Source organism: Lytechinus variegatus, chromosome 19, assembly GCF_018143015.1.
Source record: "Lytechinus variegatus isolate NC3 chromosome 19, Lvar_3.0, whole genome shotgun sequence".
Classification (NCBI taxonomy): domain Eukaryota; kingdom Metazoa; phylum Echinodermata; class Echinoidea; order Temnopleuroida; family Toxopneustidae; genus Lytechinus; species Lytechinus variegatus.
This window is the reverse complement of record NC_054758.1, coordinates 22,303,294-22,327,683: the sequence shown is the minus strand read 5'-3', so window position 1 is coordinate 22,327,683 and position 24,390 is coordinate 22,303,294. Positions and strand designations below refer to the sequence as shown.

Here is a 24,390-nt window from a genome sequence, read left to right as displayed (position 1 = left end):
AACTCAAAATGGGAATAAAACATAAAACGTGCATTTTGGGACGAGATGACCTTTTTTTTTTTGCTTGTAAGATTTTCCAGACCCTTGTCCCCCCTACCTTTTGGGAGAGATTTCCACCCCTGCCATTGAGCAAGTAAAAATAAATAAATAATAAAAAAAAACTACTGGGAACACTTTTATTTCGACTTGTTTTCAAAATATTACTTTCAAGTTAAAAAAAGGAAAACAGGTACCTAGCCGTCTCACAAAACGCCATGATGGGTCGTTACCGGGGGTCGTTATTTCTGATTCGGAGGGGGGGGGTTATCAGGGTTAACAAAATGCCCGACCAAATGTATCTCCTCCTACGCTTCTTTTTACACATTAGATGCAGCTCTTCGTCATACTCATCAACAAGATGGGTTTAATTGACTCATGAGAAAAGTAAGTCAGTCTCGTTCAAAATCAAGTCTATTTTCCAGACTAGGTGCCAAACAAACCAAATCTTGTTACCAGATTGTTTATCCCCAGGCAGCGATGCATTGCAAATCGCTTTACCTTCCCAAAATCTGTGCATTGAGGGTCAAATCCCGAACCCAATTCAGTTTGTGTACAAAGAAAGTTTGTGGGTCATTCATAGGTTACATGGCAGTCAACAGAAGGACCGCGAGTAACAAAGTTTGATGCAACAAATTCACTCCTGAAAGAGTCGACTTCTCGAGTTCTAGGTTTGGGGGACCACCAAAATGATTCTTCTGGAAAAATTCTACGGAATAATGTAACCTGATGCAAACACTGACGGATCATTTTATTGGAATTACTCGCACTTGATTCTTTTGGTGACACAAGAAAGAAGTTTCGGGTATCGGATTACCTCGAGAACATGGTGTTGCTTAGCGGTAGACGGCCCCGTGGCTCAGCGGGCGTTTGCGGAGTGGTCGTGCTGCTGATTTTCGTGGAGCTGTCAATCAATGTGGAGAATGCACGAAGCGAATCGATATCTGGTTTTGAAGGTAATTTCACTCATTTGGCTTTCCATATCGTCATTTATGATTTGTTTCCTGAAAATTTATGAGCAGAAGCCAGAAAGTATTTTCTTGGCTTCGGCTTATGCCATAGGCATAGCAATCGCATGGGATTGAAACGAAAGATACTGAAAGCGAGAAAAAGAAAGAGAAAATGCTGAATAAGGGCTCAGGAGAATGATGGAGAATAAAGGTATATTATTGATATTATTAATATGATATGATGATTATATTAATAATGATTAATAATGATAATGATAGTAATATTAAAAATAGATAATGTATACAATGTAATACTTGAATAATAATAATGATAGGCTATGATATGATAATAATGATAATAGTAATAATATTATAATAATAATAATGATAATGATTATAATGATAATGATGATGATGATAATGATACGGCCCCCATTCTACAGAGGGGAGACCTTTGAAGGACATTATGAAATTCCAAAAAATTGTACAGTCTAATAAATATACAGCAGTTTCCAAGATCACTGAAATTTGTCATCTCTGGCTGATTGATACTTCTTGTCTTACTGGTCCTAGTCTTATAGAGATCTTTAAATGGTAATTCAGAAATCGTTTATGCAACAAGTTATCTTTCAGAATACTTTCCACGGACTTTTCCTGGACTTTCAGTGATCTCTCATGAGTCTTTCAGCGATCTCCACAAAAATGTTGAGAGACTGTCGGAAGATCATGGAAAGATTAATTAAAACTTTGAAAGTTCATCGAAAGATCACTTAAGACTAATTAGTAAAAGACCACTTTCCTCAGTGAAAGACTGTTGAAAGACTGTTTTGACCCATTTCAAAAAAAGATTTGGGACTCATGAAGACCATCGTAAGATCCATCAGGAATCATGAAAGACCTCAGAGATGTTAGAAAGTTGATTGAAAGACCTTTGTAAGATCAAGCAAGTTTTGTGGTCTTACAATGGTCTCTCAGAGGTCTTGCTCTCTGTGGAGTGGGAGTTAAAAATGAAGAATGTAAACAGTAAAGTATTTGAAAGAGGTAGAGAGTATATTAAAAAGAGATTCACAACTGCTATAGGCTTACAAAAAAAAAAAGAAAAGAAAAAACAGCTCAGGTTATCTCCCCACCTATAATTGGTGCTGATGCAGTACACTCTTCACAGAATGCACCATCAATTTTCAGCATACATCCCTGTATGCATGGCAAGGGGGGGGTACATGTAAGTATATTGTCATTTGCACCTTTATATTGTTTTAACATCAATTACAACAAAAGTCAACCTCCGCCAAACATCTCTATTTTGTAAAATGTCAAGTTGGGGATCATCGGAAGTGTTGGAGTTTTGAAAGAAAACATTGCAGGTTTCTCTGATGAGGGTGTCAAACCATCGAGTGGAATAAAAACAGTCGGGTTGAATGGGTGATTGGCCTTATCAAAAGAATTCAACCCTGATAAGTGATGTCTTTGACAGAATGACAAATCCATTCTTGCACTTTGATTGAGGAAAATGTCAATAAAATTCACTATTCCATGTTTTTATAATAGAACTCGCAGGGGGGGGGGGGGGGGGGGGGTACATGACAGTTTGGAGCATGGCAAGTTCGCCCTAAATAGCCCTGAAAAGGAATTAAAAAGTCCCTGGAAATTACCTTAGGGTCCTCCCCCAATGCAAATAATGATACAAATTTTGGCTGGTGAGCTTTTAAAGACTAGTCCCAATCCAACATTTAATTTATGTATTATACATGTATGTCTTCATTTATTGTCTTATTCACCCCCCCCACAATATTTACTTCTGAATTGATGGAAAAAATTAAGGAATTATAGATTGATTATGCCTAAAATTTTAATGTGAGAATATGATGCAATCAAAATCCTTTGTCTATAAATTATTAAAAGGTTTATGGTAATTTTGCCATCCACACTCCCATACATGTACATGTAGTAACTTCAACAGCAAATCAAAATCGAGTATTGCATGGAAGATCAACCATTCCATCTTAGACTTGTTTGTTGGAAAACATGCTATATCATAACCCCCTGTTATGTTTTATTAGTTCAACAGGAAAAAAATCAAATGTTTGCAGGTTATTACAATACAACTTTCAGAAAAAAAAAAACAGGTACCCCCTAAAAAAATCCTAGTCCAGAAATATATTCATATCGCTAGCTGTATGGCTATTTACAGAAAAGGTATTTTACACCAAATGTAAAAAGTCCATGAAGTATAGTATATGCCTCAGCCTTCAGGTCAGCTATTCAATTCTGAGAGGATATGTCCCTGATTGTATGTATGGGGGTTACATATATTTGAGTATACAACAATGCCACAGATGTGTATGTTCAGTATTGAGTCAAGCCTTACATTTCAGGATCCCTATTGTGAATTGCTCCTCTATAGATTAAAGTATCTCTATCTTACTGAAATGGCTATGGCTGCTAAGAGTAAAATTGACAAGCAAAAAAAAAAAAAAACTCCACTCTATTTAAGGGGAATTCACCTTTGGTAAATTGCACACATGTACTTTGAAATTGTATTTAGATTATTAAAGAAAAAAGTTTGGAAGAAGCAGTTTAGAGTGTAAAGAAAGTTATGTCTGTCTAAAAAGTGAGATCAATAAGAAATCTTAAGTTCACATTTTGATCAGGTTAATTAATGGAATGTAAGTCAATTGTTACTTAAGTGGTTCACACTTCAATTGTTAGGTGCACAATTTGTGTTTTTTTTTACTCTTGATTATTTTCCTTTTCTAAGAAATAATAAAAATGTATCATATGTCTCATTATTATGAATTTCATTTTCCCTGAGAAAAAGTTTTGAAAGATGACGTTTTTTAGTCAGCTTGTTGAAAAAATGACTCTATCATACATTGTACATGTACATCATCCTTGAATATGACTTTGTGACTAATTTTTATCACTCTTCAGGTAGGCCTATAGTATGAAACTCACAATTTTTTATTCTTTATCTGATTGATTTAGTTAAACTTTCAGCCCTGTGCCTCTCTGAGTTTTTTTCCCTGTTTTTCACTATCTTATTGAATTATCAAAGTATATGCTTTAGAATACTTTTCAGACAAATGCGGGAAATCAATGTTCATTCTCCTAAATTTGTTATCTCTTTAAAAAAACAAAAATTCTGATGAAATGGGTTTATTAATTTTCTTCTTATTTTCATTAGTCTAGTATATGGTTACTTTTAAATATCCTTCTTACTTATAGCAAAGTCATAAAAATGCAATGCAATAATTTGTTTTATCATATCAAAAGACAAAATACATATACTTTAAGTCAGTTTATAATCACCCCCCCATGTTTTACAAGAAATGCCTATGAATATGAATCACCAATTGAATCACTCTTGACAATTATGGGTTTGAAGTCCCATGTAAAGTCGATTCAATTGTCAAAGTAAGTTTTTTAAATTCAGATCAATCGTCAGTTGGTTATGTTTCTGGTTATTTTAGAAAAATTTGTATGGAGTTGAGTCCTAAAGAGCCTATTGAAATATCACCAAATACATCTACCCCACAATGGGTTTTAAATCCCTTTTTACCTTTAATGTTCGATTGTCAAAGTTATTTAGAGATCAGCTATTCTGAGTCGGTGTTTGTCCATCCGGTGGAAACAAATTGACAGGAAACTTGGGAAGTGTCTGAGGGATATGAAATGGCAGACAACTTCCAATAATAGGCCAGTGGATATGGAATAGTCATAACAAATTCATTTAGAACATTTGGGTCATGATTACAGGTTTTTTTGAAGGATTTTTGTAATTTAGTTTGTAGCGTGAACTTGATGCTTGATCAGTGAGTCTAGATTGAGAAAGATCAATCTGCTATATAAGCCAGGGTTATAATTTTAAAGAGGTAATCGATAGGTTTCTCTTGAATTTTCATGAACCATTCCAATTAATAGAATTTATAAATTTTGAGATAAATACTTTAATAAACAGGTTATTTTGTAGGGTTAAAAGCAGCCAAATAAAAAAATGATTTTTTTTTCTCTTAAAAGGTTCATGTATTGATTGCAGTTTTTATGGGTTGCCATGGAATCACAGGGCTGCATGGCAAAATAAAAATGGTGAGGTGAAGGAAAGAGGATTTAAAAAATAATTTTGAGAAGTTTGATTTTACTTCTTAGTGAAGGAGGGTAGTGATGTGAAGGAAAGGGGGGGGGGGAGGTGATTGAGAGGAGCAGCTGATATTGTAGAGGGGGGGGGGGAGAGAAACTCTTGCAAGAAATTTACCCTCATAGTATAGATGACTGTGTCAGCTGGATACAAAAACTTGTTTCATTTTGGTAATTTTGACCATTTTAATATTACATTTGACTTGAATGCAAACATTCATAAAAGGAATAAAATTGTGACTAGTAATTTCAAATTGTTTTTTTTTTGGGGGGGGGAGAAGAACTTCATTTTCAAGTTTTTTCTTTTGTCAATAAGAAAGAAGAGAATGACTCTATTAAATGAAATTTACGAAGGCCCATTAATACATTTCAGTAAAATACTTACCCAATCTGGCATTAAAAGAGACCAATTTCACCGCTTTCAGTACTTTGCACTTGTTCATGTAAGGGCGGTAGTTGTTTGTGCCGGTTCAGGATATTAAGAATTTCCCTCCTCTCTCGAGCAGTCTCAAGTTCTTGCATACAAAAATAATTTAATTTTGAGGACCAGATGGGAATAAAATGTACTTCTGAAGTTCTGATATTATTTGAGAAAGATCTGAGCTCTGCATTTGATGATGACATGACATTTATTTTAGAAAGTAATGTTGCAACCTGGGCTTGATAAGGATAAGGCATAATCAAAGACAAACCGTGCATAAATACTGCATGATGCGCACATGTTGTGTCAGGTTTTGATAGCACAATCTGTGTGCTGTCATATTTTAAAATTCAACCATGGTTTAAACAATAAACTGAATAAAATTTGTTTCAGATATTAAACTGTTGATGTTATGATACTACTTTGTTCCTTGAAAGGAAAAGGTAAAGTTTTTACTATCTGGAATTGGATCTAGAAATATTGTTACATGTTTCAAAAATTGTGGGTATTTTAAAGTCAATTTCTATGGAAATAACTAATCTACAATCTAGGCCTATAAGTGGTATAATGATGATGATGTGAATCAATTATGATGACAATTATGATATAGGAGCGCCTTGAGCACCTAACAAGGTGGATATGTGCGCAATATAAATAACCTTTATTATTATTATTATAAATGAGATGATGATGATGATGATGATGATGATGATGATGATGATGATGATGATGGTGATGATGATGATGATGATGATGATGATGATGATGATGATGATGATGATGATGATGATGATGATGATGGTGATGATGATGATGATGATAATGATGGTTACAATTGAAGGAGATTTTTTATAAAGGTTGAAACGCTTAAAATTTGAAGAGCATGAATAGCAAAGGATTAGAAGAGGAATGTTTTTAAAAAAAATGATGACTTAATTTGAGAAATCTGCATTTTGTTGGTAGCAATTGCATTTTGTCTGTTTTCCTTTGGACTGGCAGAACATTTTGTGGTTTTACAATGACAGGAGTCACGTTGAAAAATGACATCCCACTGTGAGTTTATTTCTGAGTAATTTTTCCTCACCGTGAAGCCCAATTATGACCAATATTGAGCTTCCTATCAAAGCATACAGTAGCTTACTGTACAATGACATGCTATTGGTCATCAGTAGAAGGCATGCAGTTTAAAGGGGAAGTTCACCCTGACAAAAATTCTGATGTAAAATACCAGAAAAAATGATTGAAATTAAAGGTGATAGTTTAAGGAAAATCCAACAAAGATTAAGAAAATTAATCAACTTTTAAGATTTTGATTTGTGACATATATTACCAGCTGCCCCATATGTCAGGGAATAAAATAATACATAAATTCCAAGTTGATCATGACTGAAAATTGTTTTCTTTTCAGGAGTGGGTGTGAAATACTTTGTATGTTGATACACTGAAGGTACAATAAAACCTACTTTGATTTTTAGAAAATGACTGTCCTAAAAACATTATTGTTATTTATTTACATTCACAAACACAATATATGTCACAACTCACAAATAAAAAGCAATCTGAAATTCTATTTGATGGATTTTCTTTAAACATTCACCAACATTTCTTAATTAATTTTTCTTTAATGGTATTTTCACATTAAACTTTTTGTCAGGGTGCACTTTCCCTTTTAATGGCAAATAGCTTTGTGTACACTACTAGTCCTTGCAGAAAGTTTGACTCATATGAAAAACTTTGATGTATGGGTTTATATACATTGTAGCTGAAGGCAATCCTCCAGTAAACTTAGAAGTGGATTTTAGAATTTTGAAAGAAATTATAATTTTTAGACTGTGCCCTAATCTGTAAAAATGTGTATTCCATCATAACTGTGGGAGGGGTCAAACATAATTCAAGATCATGATTTTGGTTTATGGCACCTATACATAAACATATTTTGAAATTTGTTAGAATAATTTATCATACACAATTTTCCTAGTACTGCATCACAATTTGCTCCACATGTTTTATGACTGCCAAACAACATTCCTTTTTTTAAAGGTCAAGTTCACCTCAGAAAAATGTTGATTTGAATCAATAGAGAAAAATCAGACAAGCACAATGCTGAAAATTTTATCAAAATCGGATGTAAAATAAGAAAGTTATGACATTTCAAAGTTTCGCTTATTTTCAACAAAATACATGTAGTTATATGAATGAGCCAGTTACATCCAAATGAGAGAGTCGATGATGTCACTCACTCACTATTTCTTTTGTTTTTTTATTGTTTGAATCAAACAATATTTTAATTTTTACAAATTTGACGATTAGGACCTCCTTGCCTGAAGCACAAAATGTTAAAATATTGGAATTCCATGTGTTCAGGGAGGAGTGAAACTTCATTTAACATGACAATGACGAGAAAATAAAAATATTTCATATTTCATATAATAAATTACAAAAGAAATAGTGAGTGAGTGATGTCATCAACTCTCTCATTTGGATGTAACTGGCTCGTTCATATAACTATTTTGTTGAAAATAAGCAAAACTTTAAAATGCCATAACTTTCTTATTTTACATCCGATTTTGATGAAATTTGCAGTGTACATGTATATGCTAATTGAATTTTTCTTTTTTTTATTCAAATCAAGTTTTTGTTGGGGTGGGCTTGTCCTTTAACATCACATACAAATAGAAGAAAGAATTTTCTTACAGAAAAGTACCAACCGCACATTTTTATCAAATTTTAGAATTGAAATTATTCTCTGATAGTTCACCATAGAACTGGTTGGAGTAAATTCAACAAAAGGTGACAATTTTGAAAGCTTTTGATAGTCTAGGCCAGTGATCCCAAGCTTTATTGGATCATATAGTGTAGATCAAATGGCGATTTCAATTGAAAGTAGACTGAATGGGATTCGCCCACAGGCTTTTAGACTATCAGAGAAGTTTAAGTACATGTAGGCCAATTTAATATAGGCCCATGCCAGCATATTAGTAAAGGTCAAGTCCACACCAGAAAATGTTGATTTGAATGAGTAGAGAAAAATCAAATGAGCATAACGCTGAAATTTTCATCAAAATCGGATGTAATTTTTTTTCACAAAACTATGATGTGCACAATTAAGTGACATGCAAATAAGACGGTGGATGATGACATTCACTCACTATTCATTTTCTTTTTTGTTTGACCAATATTTCATTTTTTACATTTTTGACAGTAAGGACCAACTTGACTAAACCATACAGTAAATGCTATTTCCACATGTTCAGAGAGGAATAGTTGTGTCACTTGACAATGAGGAGAAAATTAGAATATTGCAAAAGGAATAGTGAGTGGATGATGTCATCAGTCCTCTCATTTTCATACCAGCCAGGACATGCACATGTTTTGTGAAAATAAGTGAAACTTTACAATGTCATAACTTTCTCATTTTCCATTTTTTGCAGGGTGATGAAATTTTTAGTGTTATGCTTGTTGGATTTTTCTCTTCTTATTCAAATCAACCTTTAATTAGGGTGGACTTTTACTTTAAACAGAATCATTTTTTTTTTCTGCTTTCCAGGTCTAGACTTACTGGAAGTCTTCAAGAGTGGAAACTTCACAAAAGGAATCACCCAAGAACAAGGACCCCTACCTCATTCTAACATCTGGCGGTTACGCCCCAAAACAAACCTCATCACCATCCCACCGCACCAGATCGCGCCCTTACGTAACCAACTGATGAGGAGCCATGCGTTTAGTGTGTACTTCCTCGCACGGCAGTTAGAACAGACCTCAGGAATGCTATTCTCTATCAGCTCATTGGAAGGCAGGGTGCTGTTCACATTGACATCAAGTTCTCGGACCGGTGAAATGCGAATCAGGTACCGAACACGGGAATCCGAGAGTCTCCTTCAGACTGTTCTTCCGACGCCCTTGATTGATTCGGCGCGGTTTGCGCACACGCTTCTTATTGTTGATGGAGATCATTTGACCTTGTTTACTGAGTGCAAGTCCTCTGTAGATGTTACGCTTGAAGGTGTCGTGAACTTTGATCTGAGAGATGACGCAACGGTCACAATTGGTCAAGGTCCTTTAGGAAGAAATAAGTTCAATGTAAGTATGATAGTGTTACTCGGTTTGAGTTTTCTAGTGCTCCTTGTTTAAAGTTAGAGCCGCATCTTTTTCACTGGAATACTGCAAGTAGCTCTTTATCACATTTCATCATACATGTAGATAGAACAATGTGATGTGCGAGAAATTCAAGTAGCAAACCTATAGACCCATACACAGCACAGATACATGTACATGTATGTCACAAGTTGCCTCATGTGGAAGCGCCATGGTGTAGCGGTTCCGACTCTCGGCTTGTAATCAGAGGGTCGTGTGTTAGAATCCTACTATGGCCACTCTCCACCCAGGTGTAAAATGGGTAGTATGGGTACCCAGTAGGATGCGAGAGCCTACATGTATGTAGTATGCCTAGCAATTAAGTCTTGGAACCCTTGTTGGAATGCTTCCCAGGGAGTGGAGAAGGTGCATACATTGTACGCGGGGATGCAAGGATCCGATGACTGGGGTAATGATATCTGTAAAGCACTTAATAGAGACGTCGTTCCAATGTGTTAAGCGCTATATAAATGCGGAATATTAATATTATTATTTTTGCATAAACTGTTTTCATAAGATTGACAGCCAACTGATGTATTTCAGAAGTTTTTTATCTATGGACTAACTAAAATATTTTTCCAGTTCAAGTCTGTGTTTTACCACTTATTAACCTGAAGCAAACCCTTTAAACTGTAGCTGTATATTCTACAATGTTTGTTTCTTTTATGCTGTATTAAATTTATTGCCCTGCACCTTTTCCTCAAAAGGGAAGTGTCCAGTGCGTATTGTGTCATTCTTTTTAATGTGCACATTTGCCAGTAAAGTGAAGAATGAAAAAGAAATCTTAAAACAAGAATGAAATGCTAAATCCACATGGTGCTGCACTCAACCCAGGTGAGGTGAATGGGTACCCAGCAGAAAGAAATTCCTTGAATGTTTGAGCGCCTAGGCAGCTCAGCTAAAGCCGTGGTAATAATGATAACTGGTAGAAGTTTTCGAAACTGAAGTGGCTACCCTGGGTAAATATGCATATATTATTATTATATTATTATTATCATTATAAATATCTCATTAATTGGAAGCTGGTTGATTTCGCGTACACAGTAAATACATAATTTTTCTTGAAATAAACAGTAGATACTGTACTTAATGTTAACGTTAGGTCCTATTGATTAAATTCCTTATTATGAGCTAGGTTATTGTTACCGGATGGATATGTAAATTTGGTATCAAACTTGTGCCTGCTCAATGAAGAAAGGAACATCCATCTTATTGCCCATGATAAACTTCCAATGCATGATCTCTTCTCCATATTGCTTGATGCTGATAAAGAGGGCAGGGGTAAATGACAACCATCTTTGTTGCCATGGTAACTTGTGATTTTTCCATCTGATTCTTGTTATACTCCCTACAGGGTTGGTTGCAGGAGATGGTACTCTATCCCTTAGCGTTGACCGACAAACCTTGGACATGTTCACAAGATAGTGGTTAGTATTCTTTCTCTTGGAGAGGCCAAAGACGGCAATGTAGTGGTTAGTAAGGACTCTTGTTAAGACATAGTTTGTCCAAACATCAAGATGATTGAAAAGACTCGATAAAGGTATAGGGCCTACAACCTTGGAGGTGCTCGCAAGATATTGATTGATTATTATTCATTATATTTCTCTCCTTAAGTCCAAGTCTTTCCATGTATCAAGTTGATTTGAAAAAAAAATGATAGAATTAAGGGCCGTTTTCTGAAGTCAGGTTTAACTTAAACTCAGGCTTAAAGTTGTGGTTTAAGTATGGATAGCCAATTGTTACATTTACATAAATCACTATCTGTAAAGATATAACATTTCAGCTCATTTGGCTCTCAAATCATTTATAATTGTCTGTGAAGTATAAATAGATATAAATTGTCTTCACCATCGATGAATCAGGAAAGAGCACTGTAAATAAGATACATGGAGCTTAATAAAAATTGCCTTTTTGGCTTCCCATAATTTTAGCACAGAGTAAGACCATGGTCTAAGTTAAACCTGACTCAGAATAAGGGTCAAGTAGATTTAAATCTTCCTGCGTTTCGTTTGTATTCTCTCTCAAAACCATTTAGTAGGAGAGTTATTGTAGTCTTACAATTAAATAGAAGTCTATGCATCCTCTAGCAGACCCAGGAAGTTCATTGAAAAACAGAGAGAAAAGGAAATCAATAAAACCCTCCTCACAAACAATACCATGGTCTGCTTCATTGTTATTTGACCAGTCAAGATTTTCACCCTTTTCTTTTCACTATAGTATTTTTGTCAGATATTTTGCCAGATTCTCATGATTTTTATATCAATAGAAAGCTTACAAGTATAATGAGCTGTCCAGTGGAAAGTTATGCCACTGACAGAAGAACCAAAATAAAATTGTAAAGTTGTGTTGGAAATGTATAAAGAAGGAGTTTTGTAGAGAAATTATTTTACAGTGCTTTATTCAATTGGTATATGGATTTTAATCAGTTTGTATTTTTGACCTATTTTGCATTATGGAATACCTTATGGTGGCCTTTTGAGAATTTACATGTAAGTGGTAAAATCTGCAAAGTATCAAAGCATGCTGAAACTGTGTAGACCCTATTAACCAATAACTAATAAAGGCCTATATTTATACATTAGGGAAGTCTATAATAATAATTCAGTGGCTACCATGTGGTGTACACTATAAACATCTCAAATTAAGATTCACATTCAAAGTCAAATTCAATTCCAAATCCAAATCCGATTGGAATTATGAAAACAAAATTGAATATGAATTTCAATTTGCTTTTGAATTTGCATTTGAATTTGAAATTAAGATTTGAATTCAATTAAAAATAATCCATATATAAACTTCAATGATATAAAATCCACCAATTCAATGAGTGTTGTGAATAAACAAGATGAAAAAAACAATATTTTGAAAAAAAATCAAACAAGCATGTAATATATTTGTCTATTGAAGCAACATTCATCGATGGGTCTACTACACAACACACATCTAGGATTGAAAACCTTGCTACTAATTGCTCTCACTAGTAATACAATGGAATCAAAAGTAATATAAATCTTTGTTGGCATAACTGTGCCTGATTATCAGGTTGAATCAGTTAGGATGTAATTCTACCAATGGTTTAGCTGACAATGATATATCCACCAAAGAAAGAGCCTTGACTTCCAATGGTGCTATGTCTAGTCTCCATTTTCAGACCCGATTAAAGACTCAATTTTGATTTGATATATTTTTCCTTTTTTTAAGTTTCATCTTGTATCTGCAAATGTATAGCATATCAAGGAAGACTGACAGTTATGGTAATTTTGCATTTATATTAAATACGATTAGTGCAACAGACAGTGAAAATCAAGGTTGGGGATGGTTATCTCCTTCGTGGTAAAGTTACTACAGTCATATGTTTTTATGGGGGGGGGGCAAGATTAAATTCATCTATATCTATTTTTTTTCTAATTGAAAATGATTGTATGTAAGTGTATACTTTGTTATAAATCAATGTTACATGGCCAAACAATCTCTTTTACATGTTTTTTTTTCTGTCTTCCTTGTTTTGTCCCTTTTTGTCACTGCTTGGAAAATCGCAGTGGGGGGGGGGGGGTTGAGGGGAGGGGAGGGGGGTGAATTGGATAGGATGGTTGGGGGTGATTGCTCCTTGTCTCTCTGTAGTCTTGCCCTAATCTCTGAACCAAATGTAAAATGTAATTTGGAAGTGGAATTTTCTTCCTTTTTCCCATCTGTCTAAATATTTTCTGGAGCAGAACAGATAATGCTTTGTTCGGTTATGCCAAAGGATCTTTAAGATCATTCCAAGTTCGTGAGCAGTGAGAAACATTAAGTGATTCCATATGGGTAACATGGATCCCACCTGTACATATAGTGTGTAGTACTACTTAAAAGGTAAAACAGGAATGGTTCAAAATATTTGCTCTGAAAAGTACTCTAAATTCATTGCTTTAATTGTCAATTCTTTAAAAAAAGTTGTTTGAAAAGAACAAAAATTAGTCAGAGAAAATGAAGATTACAAAAGTAATAAGAGTAGAGTTGGGATTTGTGCTTAAAAAATCAGCTCGATATATATATTCAGCTCGATTACTAATAATTATATGTACATTCAATATTTCAACTATGTATTATTTTTTACAGTTGCTGCCAGGAATGGAGACATTTTATTGAATGACCAGCCTCAACTTGCCGAATTACAAAGCAGAGAAACACTGATTATTGGTGAGTATTAACAATAGTGAAAGTATAATAATGATGAAAATAACTCTAGAAGTCTTATAAAGTAAAATTGAAGATCTTTGTAATTACCTGTTGTCAATCTCTCAATTTCAATTGATCTTGATTACTTTGAGATGATGCATTTGTGCAAAATTGCACCCAAAGCGCACAAATCCGCTCTGTACTCGCTGTGATCTTCAGAATAGTTTTACCCATTTTGTAGAAGCATTAAAATAGTATTTATAGTAAGTATTTATTGGCAGTTGTGATCGATATATTTATATCATACAATGTGAATTTTACAATTAATCACACAAGCTCTTCTGCATAGCATTTACATTTCAGCAATTATTGTTAGTACTAAGTTCATGTTGGGCGTATTATACAGGTTTCAAAACTTAACCTTGAAAAGGCCAATGTTAAGTCCAATTAAATTTATTATAAACCAATTCTATTATTTTGTTTCTTCATTGTACAAAAGGAACATTTTTCAAAATGATTTTTTTTTTTTGATTGAGGTAGTCTAATAAGAATTTTGGGTACCACAAAATCTAAAATGGCACAGAAAGGAGGCATTCTCACCCCCAAACTTTTTGGTACTCTTGAGTGGTGGATTTAAAAAAAAAACTTGCGCTACTTTTATTATTTCTGTAAATATTATGTTGGCATGAAAAGTGCACATTTTGAATCTTCACAGAGCATTCCATTGATTGTAGGTGGTGACCCTTTTGCCCGTTTGAAGACTTTTCCATGTTTTTCTTGGGAGCTAATTTGGTGTTTTTATTACTTGGTATTAACCTGTTAATAACCAGTATACAAACAGACCCTAAGGTAAAAAGGATGGTTAGAGAGGTAGAGGGGATAGAGACAGAAGTAAAGGAGAGGGAGAGGGGTGGTAGGGAAATGGATGGAGGGCAGAGGGTGAGGGGGGGGGGTAAGGATGGATGGGAGGAATGAAGAGGGATCTGGGGGAGGGAGGGGTGAGGGGGAGAGAGGGAGGGGAAAGATTGGAGAGGTACTGTATGGAAAAGGATGGAGGGCAGAGGAAGCAAGAATGGACGGAAGAATAATCAGAGATCCATGGGAGGGGTGAGGGAGCCGGAGGGGAAGGATTGGAGAAGTAGGGAAAGGGATAGAGGGCAGTGGGGTAGGCAAGGACGGATGGGAGGAATGAAGATGGATCCTGGGGAGGGGATGAGTAACAGAAGAGGGAAGGAGAGAGGGAGAGAGAAAGTTAGGGAGGGAAATAGGGATAGAGAAAGGGGATGAGATAGGAGAGGAAAGGAGTGTCAAGAATGGATAGGAGGAATACGGAAAGGGGAGGAGGGGAAGGAGAAAGGAAGGGAGAGAGGTGAGGGGGAGAGGCAAAGATGTGTTGGAAGAGAGGAGAAAAAGGAAATGTTCATGTATAGGGATGGAGGGAGCAAGAAAGCAAGGGAGAAAAGAGGAGAGGGAAGGAAGGACTGATGGAAAGGAGGGAGGAATGGAAGAGGGGGGAGAGAGGGTGAAGAAACAGAAGGATAATAATAATAACGCGCCTCGGAATAGAATATTTCTAGATAGATGGCGCTATATAAATGCCTATTATTATTATTAAGGGGGAGGAGGTACATGCTGTTCGAGTTAAAATGTCTGACTCAACACAAATTATTTTGTTGGTTGACAGCACTGTCCAAATTCCTGGCCTTTAAGAATGACTGAATGAGCAATCAATTTATCTCAGCTCAAATTAATATCATAAAATGAAACTCCTCTATGCGTTTTACGAGCATATGATGCCTCAAAAACCTGTGCGTAATATGACTGTTTACTTCAGTTAGGCCACATACATGTACAGGCCTATGCCTAATGAAGGATGATCTTAGACAGGTATCTGTCATAACCATGGATTATTTGTCAGATATGCTGATTACCCACTAGGTATAATTCTACTAAGTAACCCATGGCATCATCACTTAATGTGAGACTCTGATTATCTTGATAACTTAATTAAACTTTTGCTTGCTCAATTACTCGAAATCCATATAGGATAAAATAAGCCTACAACTAAAGCCTATGATCTGTGCACATAGAATCAAAGCAAGTTCATATTGAGAGATGAGTCATATGTTTTAATCGTTTGAGGTAGTGAATTTACTTTACAAGCTTGAAATCACTAGACTGTAATAATAAACCAATTTCAATGTTTGCTTGGAGATTATTGTTTTTTTACAATTGAAGAATAAATATTTACTCATGATTTGACTCACAGCGTGTGAGCACAGATTAGAGAACCAGTCAAACAAACAATCATTGTCAATCTGTCAATAAATAAGATACACTTATTCTTCTCTTCATTCTAGTATTTATGTGGGAGACATGCTGTAAAGGGAAAATGATTGTGCCTGGTTAAATATTTATTCAGTAGGAAATAGAACATTTAAAATATTGAAAATTAAGTTCAGTTGCCATGATTGAAGAGTGCTGTGATAGTCTGCAGATCTATGCAAACCCTGCAGACTATTATAGCACTCTTCAATCATGGCAGCTGAACTTAATTTTCAATATTTTAAATGTTCTATGTCTTACCGAATAAATATTTAACCAGGCAAACCATTTCTCCTTTACAGATATGTAAATTTCCATTTAATCAGGGTTCCTAGCCCATCAGGGAAATTGGGGAAAATTGTTTTACTTTTTTCCAGTCAGGGAAAAAATTCGGAAATTTGATAAAAAATACCTAAAATCAGGGAATTGCCTCAAAGGAGGAAAAATCAGGGAATTTGATCATTCGAAAGGGTGTCAAAACAACATCCATTGAATGACTGGTTATGGTGGTACTAATTAGTTTTGCACTATTGTTTTTATACTGAAAATACATTTAATTCATTGCAACAACTAAGAAAACATGCAAAACTGGGAATGGGTTTAAATAATTGTTAAACTTCATCGGGGAAAAATTGTGGCATTTTGTTTTTTTTTGTAAAGCTGGGAAACCTGTTATCCTGTTTCTTGATATTTTTAGTTTATAAAGTTGTTAACGTACAACATAAAATTCCTTCGTATAATTCATGAAGAATCTAAATTTTTGATATTTTGTATTTATGCAGTAATTGCAGTTCTTGCATTAATATCAGGAATGGAATGGATAATACATGGGGCCAGGTGATACCTCCAAGGCTCCATAAATCCTGATTCTTCATACCTGCATGAAGAATCAGGATTTATGGAGGTATCACCTGGCCCCATGTACAGTACGTCCACATACTCTATGCTGGCTAAAAAGTCCAGGGGTGCATAATTTATGAGCCACTTTTTTTACCAAAATATCATGATTTGAAACACATTTAAAAAGAGAATCATGGTTGCATTGGGTAAAAAGTAATTTAAGTAAAAGTGTTTCGAATCACAAATGTGAAACAGAAAACAGGGCGTTTGCAAACACATTTCTGCAGAATCATGTTTAAAAAGTTTGCATAAATGTAACAGATTTGAATCATGTTTCTATGACATTGTTGTATTCCATGTTCATGCCATAATGTGCATTGCTTGTGAAATTCTTGGCTTCTGCTTTACATGGTAGCCATATACAATATGTATTGGAAATTGACAATGTGTATCTATTGCAAATAAACCCAAATTGAAGTTGACGTATAATACCTGGGTAAAACTGCTCACTTTGATGCAATAGGCTTGAGATAGAACGTACCCTGTTTCTGCAGTCAAGGTGATTTGTTTGTGTTTTGAATCATGATTCATGTTTGTGATTCTAGCATATGAGGTCGCATAAATGCAGCCCAGCTGACTTTTTTGAGCTGTATGTATATTGCAGACTAGAAGTGTTGAATTGTGGTTCTTTACGAATCCTGTATAGTGTTGATAAATGTGTCAATTAAGGTTTCAGCCTGTATAGGCCTAATGATTACATTGTTCAGCAGAGTTTGTTGAACTCTGTCAACAAATCATTTTTCCTTTATCTATTTCCTTTTCTCATTGTTCATTTTGAATTATCTTTATTATTTCATTTTTTCAGATTTTTAGAACATTTTCCTTATTAAATGACCTTTGCCTATATTTCAGAGCCCAGACAGAATGACGGCCCTGCAGCGGCCGCTGCTCTGACACAAGGAGAATCTGATCGTATCCAACGGTTGGAAACATCAGTCAGAGATTTGACCAATATGGTCAACATGCTAAAAGCACAGGTAATCAGGTTTTTTTTTTTCCCCCATCCCCCTTTTTCTTTTTTGTTTCTTAAGCCATTTCTTACAAAAATTGCAATCTAACCAGTGGCATTCATTCTTCAGGGTCAACATGCTCATGTAATTATATTACTAATAATTGAAAAATGTTAAGAGGCTGTGGATCCCTACCCGCTGCCTTCCCATGGCACTACCCAGGGGCCTGTTGCAGAAAGAGTTATGTTTAAATGCAAGTCAAAATATCAAGCGCCAGTCCCTAATACGGGTGCCTCATTAGCAGAAAATCAAGTTGCAGAGGATTTTTTGAGTTGCGTTTGATCGCAACTCTCTGCAACGGGCCCCTGGACTGTTATCGAAGCATGAGTGCTTGTAACTTAGCAATAAGGGCCTGGCTTTACGGCAACTGAAGGTTTCCCCGGGGGGGGGCACTCGACCAAAAAAATGGTGGGGGTGTGCCGCAGGCAAAACAGAAAACGGGGGCTTTGGAGCGGTTATTGTAAAAAGGAGGGTCCTCGGAACAGGCTTCGGAACTACAAATGTTTGTGAAAACGGGGGTCCTTGGAACAGATCGCCAGCGTGTGAGTGCGTATGCATCCCTATGGAACGGTCATGTGTGCATGATGCAGCTAGCACGGCCTCTGCCGGGTGCGCTCGCGGAGAGCTGAAGCGATGTAGGGCAGCGCTCTGCGGCCACTTTTCACCAAAATTGTAGCTCATCGTAGCAGATCAATGCAATCAGAACGGCGTAACGAAAAATATGTGAAGCTTTGGAGCAGATTTCTTTTTTCTTGATAAGAAGAAAATGCTATGCCTTGGAGCGGATTTCTTTGTTCTTCTCATTAAGACAAAAATGCTATGCCTTGGAATGGAAATTTGAGAGTAAAAATGGGGGTCCCCTCCGCGGCACATACCCACTATGCATTATATACTGAGTGCCCCCCCCCCCCCCCGGGAGGTTTCCATAGTGGAGCAGTACAGTATAGTATAGTGGATTCACTTAATAAGACCGTGTTTCCTTTTTTAGGGCAGTTCTTGGTCCCGAAAAGGACCACCCAAACTCAGCATTTCGACAAGTGTGTTTTTGTGTTCTTTGCTCATTCTCCTCAAGTGGACAAGAACACACTTGTCGAAACATCAAGTTTATGTGGTCCTTTTCACAACCAATTAAATGCCCATGAAAGAATACATGTACATGCTTACCTGCTTTGCTTAAAGATAAATTCCAGTTCTGGTAACGATCTCAAAATTACTTTTTACAGAATCTAATACAATGACCACCCAAGTGTCTGTTTGTATGAATAGAAAATATATGCCAAAGGATTCTGGAAGAAATTGTGTAATTGCTGAGAAATAAGCAAAATGAGCGCGGATTCGGTCACTTCCATTGGGTGTTTATTTCAGCAATAATAATAATACACTGTCCCACGTGTGCTTATCTGTGTTGGTGATCTTCAATGTGAACATTTTTCAGCGTAGATTTCAAGATTTCACAAAGTTCAGTTTATGTAACTGTACCAGATCTTTATCCTTGATGATATACTGACAATTAAACCTGGTTTTACAGACTTTCTCATGAAATCAGTGTTTACTGCAACTACTGGCATTTCTCTTTAAGGTGGCTTCTGCCAGGATGACACATGATGTACAATGAAACCACTACACTGAACTACAGTGACGTCCATGGCCAACTGGGACTTTTCCAATTCCACTTTTTTTTGTTTATATAAAAATTAAAAGATTAGAAGTAGAAACACTTTCCCACTAAGAGTCACAACGAAGCATGACTCAACGTTTTGTTAAGTGACCTTATTCCTCTTGAAGGGACTGGATGATGTTTCAGTGGGAGTCTACTTACATTTAAAATCTTTATGAAACACCACCCAGTCAAACGAGGCATTGTAACATGGAAAAAGACCAAGGGTCTGTTTCATAAAAAATGTATAACAAATTTGCAAGTTTAAAGAGAAATGCCAGTAGTTGCAGTAAACACTGATTTCATGAGAAAGTCTGTAAAACCAGGCTTGATTGTCAGTATATCATCAAGGATCTAGATCTGGTACAGTCACATAAACTGAACTTTGTGAAATCTTGAAAGCTACGCTGACTCGGAAAAATATTCACACTGAAGATCACCAACACAGATAAGCGCACGTGGGGCAGTGTATTATTATTGCTTTGAATGTCGTGCCCGACGCTTGACCCGAATCCTGTGCTTATTTGCTAATTTCTCATCAATTACACAATTTCTTCCAGAATCCTTTGGCACATATTCTTTATTTATACAAACAGACACTTTGGTGGTCATTTCATTGGATTCTGTACGAACTCATTTTGATATTGTTACCAAAACTGGCATTTACCTTTAAAGCTACTGAAATCCTTTGATTTGCTGATAGTAAATATGTTATACAGACTGTGCATTATTTGTTATTATAACCAGACTTTATGAAACAGGCCCAAGTGTTTAACTACATGTAGATAAACTGTAATCCTGCATGTCCAATGTCTTGGTCCTGTACATGTACCTGTAGTTGGTAAAATGCATTAAAACCAAAACTGTATGATTTGTAATATGTACATGTAGAATGAAGAATGAGTAAACCCCAAATACAATTAACAACTTCCTATTGTCATAGAAGCCACTTGAAGACCTTACCAACCTGTTGGCATATATCATCTGGACCTGGTATCATAAAGCTTAGTAACTGATCACAGGCCTAATTTATACAAGTGATTACATTGGCTAATGTGTATGATCGATTACAAAAACAAACCCTATGATCAATCACTGAGTTCTTTGTTGCCAGGCACTGATGTCCTGCAATCTTTAGTAACTTGTAAGGGAATTCATGAATGGTTTTGTGAGCAACAGAATACAGGAAATACCTGGTTGATATCCCATTAAGATTGAAAGAGGTATGACGTTGCTTTGACATTCAGTAAAGGGTTTGTTCAGGCTCACCTGTCCTCTTTGAGTGAATAGTGATATTCCATGTAAAATTTTGATGAGCAGGGTTAGTTTAACCTAATCATTGCTCAGATAATGTAAAGTATTCATTATCTGAGGGTTAACCCTTTGCTCGCTGATGTTGCAATTTTGCACATTCGAAGAATTGAATTCAACAATCGTAATAAATAGTTTCTCCCCTACCTTCAAATTAGATAAGCTAATAAAAGGCAATGGAGTCTTGGATAATATTTATATGATAAAAATAAGTATCAATGGTGCAATATAGCTAACTTGAATTAAAGAAAATAACATGGAAACAATTGTCATTTTATCCTCCCCCCCCCAAAAAAAAAAAAAATCATTCAGCATGCATAGAGATAAATATTCATTCTGCTAATTTTGAGTTTGTGTTGTATTCTTGGTTAAGAACTTGTTGATGACAAAGAAATATTCACCTACGAACAGGTATACCAATGATGCTTTAAAATATGCACTCCCAAATCTTAAACTTAAAGGTCAAGTCCACCTCAGAAAAATGTTGATTTGAATCAATAGAGAAAAATCAGACAAGCGCAATGCTGAAAATTTCATCAAAATCAGATGTAAAATAAGAAAGTTATGACATTTCAAACGAGCCAGTTACATCCATATGAGAGAGTCGATGATGTCACTCACTATTTCTTTTGTTTTTTATTGTTTGAATTATGAATTATTTCAAGTTTTACGAATTAGATGATTACGACCTCCTTGCTGAAGCACAAAATGTTAAAATAATGGAATTCCACATGTTCAGGGAGGAATGCAACTTCATTTCACATGACAATGACGAGAAAATAAAAATATTTCATATAATAAAATACAAAAGAAATAGTGAGTGAGTGATGTCATCAACTCTCTCATTTGGATATAACTGGCTCGTTCATATAACTATTTTGTTGAAAATAAGCGAAACTTTAAAATGCCATAACTTTCTTATTTTACATCCGATTTTGATGAAATTTTTAGTGTTATGCTAGTTGAATTTTTCTCTTTTTATTTAAATCAAGTTTTTGTTGGGGTGGACCTGTCCTTTAACCCTATCTAGGCCGGGGTATTTTGGGAGTTCCTATGGCCAGGGGGGGGGGGGCCTCCCAGGCCCCCCCTAAGATCTCGGCCGTCGACCGCGCGATCGCGCCGAAAATTGGCACGCGGGTTGTCTGGGACATAATCTACAAGATTGTATAGTAATTTATTTCATGCGAATCGCTATTAAGTGATTATGCTAATTTATGCGTAATTAGTATGCGAAATCATACTTTTTCCTCTAACTTCCTAAATAAAGCTCCAAATGTACTCATTTTTGGTATAGAAACTCTTTGTGGTGTACTTAGCAAGAATACATGAAAAAAATTGTGATATCAAATCATTTTCTAATGTATTATATTGTTTTTTGCAATTTCTTATGTATTTCTTTGTTTTTTTGACCTTTTGTTTTTCATTGTTTTTTCAATGAAATTTGTTGGGGACTCTTCTGTGATCATAAAAATCATAACATGAATAAATTTAGACTAGCAAAACTAAAAATAATCATACATTTATGAAGTTTGGTTGAAAACACAATTTGCATTGACTTTGTACACGAAATCACGTTTTTGAGCAATTTTCGGTCTGACATGCACTTACATAATGTTGCGTAATTTCGGAACCACGTACCCGGGTGACGCAAAATTGGTCTCAAAAGTTGCGCAAGACTTGAAAGTAAAAACTCAGCGAGCAGCGCGGTAAAAAAATTTCGCACGGCGAAAATATTGCGCAATTCGTTGAGGGGGGGGGCCTCCGAGGCCCCCCCCCCCCCGGCCTAGATAGGGTCAAACAACATATTCCTCCATAGATACATGTACCATACCCCTAATATGTAGGCCTACGAATTATTAAAATATTTATTCCTTGAAATTAACACCTTTGATTACTTTTACTATAAATGTTAAAAGCCTTTTCCTTAAAGAAACCTACTTTGTTTCTTTCTCAGATAATACTTCAACAACTTATACTGAGAAATCTTATACTTAGAAACCGTCAACATTAATAGGAAACCACAGAGTAAAATACATGCAAGATAGATCTATAAAACATGATTTATGTTACTTTATGAATTGTACCAACTTTAGTTTCCAAACCTTACACTAAAAAATGGATATGTCTACTTACGTGTGGACATAATTTTGTGTTGTCACTTGCCTCTTTTGCAGGTTAAGCATTTGAGAAAAGGCAGTCACCAATTTGTTTGTGAATTTCTAGGATGCCACTTTTCAGACTAAACTATGAATTCAGACTTTTTTCATATTATTGGCCATAAAAAAAACTTTATGAAGGAAATTGAAAGAATGCAGTATGTAAAATATATTATGTGTTGTATTCAGATGCTTGTTAAGTTCAGAGTTCTAATCTGGAATGAGAAAGATCAGATTTCAACTTTAGTTGATCTGAATCAAAGTGAGGTTCTCCCAAGAACAAGTGATCAATCACTTAAAAAAGGCTCTGCAAAACTTACAAAGATCTTTTTAAAAAAATACCTCAAATCAGGGGAAAATGCCTCAAATGAAAACACCTTCTTTATGATTCAAGGAAACTGGTCATTTGAGATGATTTTCAGACTTTTTTAAAAATCAATTCTAAGTGGCATCCCATGAGTTAAGTCATTACCACATTAACCTCTAAATAGATCAGGTGAACGGCTTGAATTAAATGTCAGGAAATTGGGGTAGGGTCAAAGATACGCTCTAATGTATTTCAACTGTAACCAACATTGTCATGTTGTGAACATTTTATTATTTAATTCAGTCTCTGGCCAATGTTTGTTACAGTTCTTTTTTAAATTGAATTATATGGCTGGAACTTTTTTTTTCGAAGAATTTCAATTAAGTTAGATGAAGCCTGATATACAAACAAAAAACTTTGCTAGTGAAATTCCTCCATGGTCATACATGTCATACAAGATAAAAAAAAAAACTTTAAGTCTGCATAGTACTACATGTATGTTTTGTTTGATAAATCTTGAATCTTTATAGTATTCACCTTCAGGTTTACTTGATATGCCAGAAAATAAATATGCTTCTGAACACTACAGTGCATTGTGCATAAGACAACTTTTCAAAAAGTCAAATAATCACCTAACTCAAAACATTATCTCAGATAAGAATACAGTGTAAGTACAACATGTGTTTATATTATGCTTCTAAGTCAAATTATATGTTGTATTCAGATGCTTGTTAAGATAAGAGTTCTAATCTAGAATTAGAAAGATCAGATTTCAACTTTAGTTCATCTGAATCAAATTGAGGTTGATCTGAATCAAATTGATGTTCTCCCAAGAACAGGTGACCATTTTTGTAAAGCTCTGCAGAACTTACAAAGATCTTCAACAAACAG

At 35.3% G+C, this 24,390-nt stretch overlaps 2 protein-coding genes across 2 annotated transcripts in view; both read left to right on the top strand.

Moving 5' to 3' along the window:
• Window positions 1–579: 579 nt before the first annotated feature.
• LOC121406166 lies at window positions 580–9,687 on the top strand. The gene is made up of 2 exons (XM_041597185.1): window positions 580–992; window positions 9,089–9,687. The coding sequence occupies exons 1-2, from the start codon at window positions 863–865 to the stop codon at window positions 9,670–9,672; spliced, it is 714 nt and encodes a 237-aa protein (XP_041453119.1). The 5' UTR covers window positions 580–862; the 3' UTR covers window positions 9,673–9,687.
• A 1,321-nt stretch (window positions 9,688–11,008) lies between these two features.
• The window catches only part of LOC121406165 (kielin/chordin-like protein), a 54,230-nt gene continuing 40,848 nt past the window's right edge, over window positions 11,009–24,390 (top strand). The window contains exons 1-3 of the mRNA XM_041597184.1: window positions 11,009–11,102; window positions 13,774–13,854; window positions 17,911–18,035. Of these exons, the coding sequence (XP_041453118.1) occupies window positions 11,045–11,102; window positions 13,774–13,854; window positions 17,911–18,035 (264 nt within the window). The 5' untranslated portion in view covers window positions 11,009–11,044. The remainder of the gene's footprint in view (window positions 11,103–13,773; window positions 13,855–17,910; window positions 18,036–24,390) is intronic.